General features: G+C 45.0%; 1 protein-coding gene across 1 annotated transcript; it reads right to left on the bottom strand.

Annotated features, from left to right (window-relative positions):
* Positions 1 to 1923: 1923 nt before the first annotated feature.
* On the bottom strand, positions 1924 to 3666 carry LOC102246581 (zinc finger and SCAN domain-containing protein 5B). Its single transcript, XM_005876979.1, has one exon. The coding sequence runs from the start codon at positions 3664 to 3666 to the stop codon at positions 1924 to 1926; it is 1743 nt and encodes a 580-aa protein (XP_005877041.1).
* Positions 3667 to 4072: the final 406 nt, after the last annotated feature.

Below are 4072 nucleotides of genomic sequence, written 5' to 3' on the forward strand. Positions count from 1 at the left end.
TTTGAAAATAAATTGTAAGAAGAAAACATTATTAAATAGGAAAAGATGCATGCCTATGCATTAGGTTGAGCCTATGATCTTTTCTTTAGAACCTTGTAACGGGTTTCATATTGTCTCAGTACATAATATGCAGGCTGCACTCTTTCTGTCAGGTATTCTTAAAGTTACAAGACATAAAATTTGCCTAAACTTTGTATTGTTATCTTCCATATATTGCTTCCTGTACAGTTGTTTTTTTCCTGTTGGTATGTATTAAGGCTACCCATAGTCTGTGAATTGAGAAATTTGTATGCAAAGTACTTCAAATGTATGCCATTTATATGGATTATGACCCTTAAAATCCATTTATGTTCCATGTCTTTTGGATCCTCTACCTATCAAATGTGGGCAATATTTTCTCACTTATAGGCAAAATTGAGTTAACTAAAGAAATTTATAATAAAATAATCCATTCATTTATCTATTCAATAATTTATTAAGCACTAATATTGAACCCTATATATGCTAGTTAGTGTAATGTGTACATATACAGTATTTTTCCAATGCCAAGGTAAACCAAATGCATACATAACACTTTTAAAACAATAAAAATTACAAATAAATAAACAAAACAAGTCTTCTGAGGACACAAAGTAGATACATAATAACTATATACTTAACACATTGCATACCGCATAGAAATCTCTAAGACATACGCCAAGGGCCGCACGTTTTTGGGCAAACTGCAAGTTATTTAAATCATCATAATGCACTTTAGGTGTTGTTTTTCAATAATTATAACATTTTTATTTACAAAAAGTGGGCAATATTTTCTCACTTATAGGCAAAGTTGAGTTAACTAAAGAAATTTATAATAAAATACTCCATTCATTTATCTATTCAATAATTTATTAAGCACTAATATTGAACCCTATATATGCTAGTTAGTGTAATGTGTACATATACAGTATTTTTCCAATGCCAAGGTAAACCAAATGCATACATAACACTTTTAAAACAATAAAAATTACAAATAAATAAACAAAACAAGTCTTCTGAGGACACAAAGTAGATACATACTAACTATATACTTAAATTCATGAAATTTTTAAAGAAAATTTCTCTCAATGCTTCCTTTAGTTGAATATGTTTATAATTATTATTACTAGAGGCTGGTGCATGGATTTGTGCACCAGTGGGGTATGTCGGCCTGGCCTGCACCCTCTTGCAATCCAGGACCCCTGCCAGTTTTGGCCCGATCCCCACTGGCCAAGCCAAGGGACCCCACTTTCCTCCCTCCTCTCTGGGTCCAGGGTGTGGGTCGACAGGGCCCCAGCAGCAACCTAACCTACTGGTCGGAGCATCTCCCCCCTGGTGGTCATTGCCTGTCATAGCTACAAGTCGAATGGTTGAAAGGTCACTTAGGCATATATATATATGTATGTATATATAAATTTGAATTATCTGGATTCAACAGCACATCATATGATAAACAAGCATTTCAAGAGCTTGAGAATATGACATCTAAGTATCCAATTATCTATTTTATGTGTCTGTTAGAGTCAATCTAAAGATTCAAGAAAGTGATAGCTGATACCTTGACAGTGAGGAAGGAGTGAAGACTACAGTGGCTGAAAAAAATAGCATTTCTGTTGGGAATTTAGTATAGCAACAAATGTCACATTTAAACTTAATAATAGCTCCAAAGAATAAGCACATATTCAGGGATGGATTGAAATATGTGGGATCCTTGAGAGACCAATTGTGTAGCTCTTGATTCAAGTTATATACTATCAATCTATGTATGATATTTGGATAATGACAGCAAAATGAAATAGCTTATTAAATACAAAATACATAATTCTGTCTTATATTTTATTTATTTTTTATTTTTTTAATATTTTTTTTATTGATTTCAGAGAGGAAGGGAGAGGGTGAGACCCGTTAGTTTCCTTCTTGGTCAGAAGGGACCTGGGGCCCCTGGGGCGCCTCCTTGACATGTGTCCTTTGGTGGCCTTTAAATGTCCCCAGTTGGCGGAAGGCCTTGTGGCAATGGGGACACGGGTAGGGTCTCTGGCCCGAGTGGGTGCGCATGTGCACGTTGAGGTTCCCGCGGTGTCCGAACCTTTTCTGGCAGACGGCGCACTGGTAAGGCTTCTCCTGGGTGTGGACCCGCTGGTGGCCACGCAGCGTGGACTCGTGAGTGAACCTCTTCTGGCAGACTTTACAGCAGAACGGCTTCTCCCCCGTGTGGATCCGCTGGTGGACGTGGAGGTCCGAGGCCTGAATGAACCTCTTGGGACAGTCAAGGCACTGGAAGGGTCTCTCTCCTGTGTGTGTCCTCAGGTGAAGTTCTAACTGTGATTTGTAGCTGAACCTTTTGCTACAGGCTTGACACTCGTACGGTATTTTTCTCCTGGGTTCTTTCCCAACAGGGTGACCAGTTTGCTCCACGGTGCTTGATGCACCCACTGAAGTGCGCCGGTGCCGTCTGGTGACTTCTCCTCTGTCCAACGACACTGCTCCTTCTTGAGGCCCCTCTTGGGGGGTGGGAGTGCTGCCCCTTTTTCTCTTGGGGGCACCTCCTAAATTCCCAGAACCTCTTCTCTTTGGAGACTGACTCAAAGCCTGTGTCTCCGGAACGGGGGTGGAAGGTACGGCACCGGCATCCACACGCTCCAGGCCAGTTCCTTCCCGCGGGCTCTGCTCCCCCTCTGTCTGCACCGAATCTCCAGGACGGCTGGGAAGCGGAAGCTTGGGAGATGTGAGTACTGCTGCCTCTACCCTGTCTTCCATCACATCCTTCTCCAACTTCACCAAATTCTCCATGGGCCTCACACCCTCCAGATCACTTTTCGTGGGAATCATCTCCGGCAGGAAGACGTTCTGCCCCTGTCCCCACACCACGTCACTGGTTCCTGGCTGGTTTCCTGGCTCTCCATTGACCTCCTGGTTGTTCTCAGGATGTACCCCCATCTGACTTATGGGGGATTGGGACTTTCTGGACCAGTCCAACACATAGTCTGTGTCACCAACTTCCTCATCAGCCATCTGGACATCGGAATTCTCCTGAAGGTACTTTTGCCCTTGAAAGGTGATGACCTTCCAATTCCTGGGTTTCTCCTTATTTCTCAGCAAGACCTTCAGTTCCTCGCAGCTCTGCACGCGCCTCTCCTTCACCAAGACCTGCAGCTCCGGGGGCATGCAGATCATGAACTTCTCCAGCAGAAGCTTATCCAAGATCTGCTTCTTGGTGAGCACATCCGGCCTGAGCCAGCGATGGAGGAGCGCAGACATTGTGTGCAAGCTCTGGAGGGGGTCTGTGTCCTCCTTGTGTTTGAAGGCTCTGAAGAGCACATGCCCCTCCTCAGAGTCCTGGTGCTGTTCTTCAGTGAGGTTTCCCTGGGGCGGTTCGGCCAGTAGCAGCTGCCAGCACAGGTTGCCCTGGGGGTGACCATGACCATCGGAAAAGGCCTGGTCTGTAGCCATATTCCCTGGAAACGTCTCCAATGGGACTGGAGCAAACCGGGCCTGAAGTGAGCTCCTGATGGTGAGCGACCGAAGGGACGCAGACGCTGACACCCGCCTGTTTATATACCCGCCCTGGGCATCACTTCGTGTTCCCGCCTCGCGCTGTGATTGGTTAGAGACCAGGGTTGATCCCTTTTTCATAATCCGCTTAGTCATTGTTTCCTGGAGAGAAACGCCCTGGGGCCGCATGGGGTGTGTTGGCTGGTGAGCTGCTTAGCACGGGTCTGAAGCGTTTGAATGCCCCAGAAATGCAGACCCGGCCCGGGCCTGGGTGCCGGGGGGTCACGGAGGGTCGGGTGTTCGGTTCCCTGTTTGGGCACATCCCAGGTTTTGGGTTCAGGCTCCATAGATTCAATGGTTCTGTCTCTCTCTCTTTTTCTCTCCCATGGGCTGCAATCATGGGCTATGCCAGTGATGGTGAACCTATGACACGTATGTCAGAGGGGACACGCGAACTCATTTTGGGTGACAGACATCGGCAGAGACAAAAATTGCATAATTCAAATATTTTTCTCTTACAACGGCCACAGTTGGGCATCACTCGAGTAATATTATTACTCAC

Source organism: Myotis brandtii, unplaced genomic scaffold, assembly GCF_000412655.1.
Source record: "Myotis brandtii unplaced genomic scaffold, ASM41265v1 scaffold503, whole genome shotgun sequence".
Classification (NCBI taxonomy): domain Eukaryota; kingdom Metazoa; phylum Chordata; class Mammalia; order Chiroptera; family Vespertilionidae; genus Myotis; species Myotis brandtii.

Coding starts and splice junctions, on each gene's coding strand:
- LOC102246581 (XM_005876979.1), bottom strand. CDS start 3,666: ATGACTAAGCGGATTATGAAAAAGGGATCAACCCTGGTCTCTAACCAA.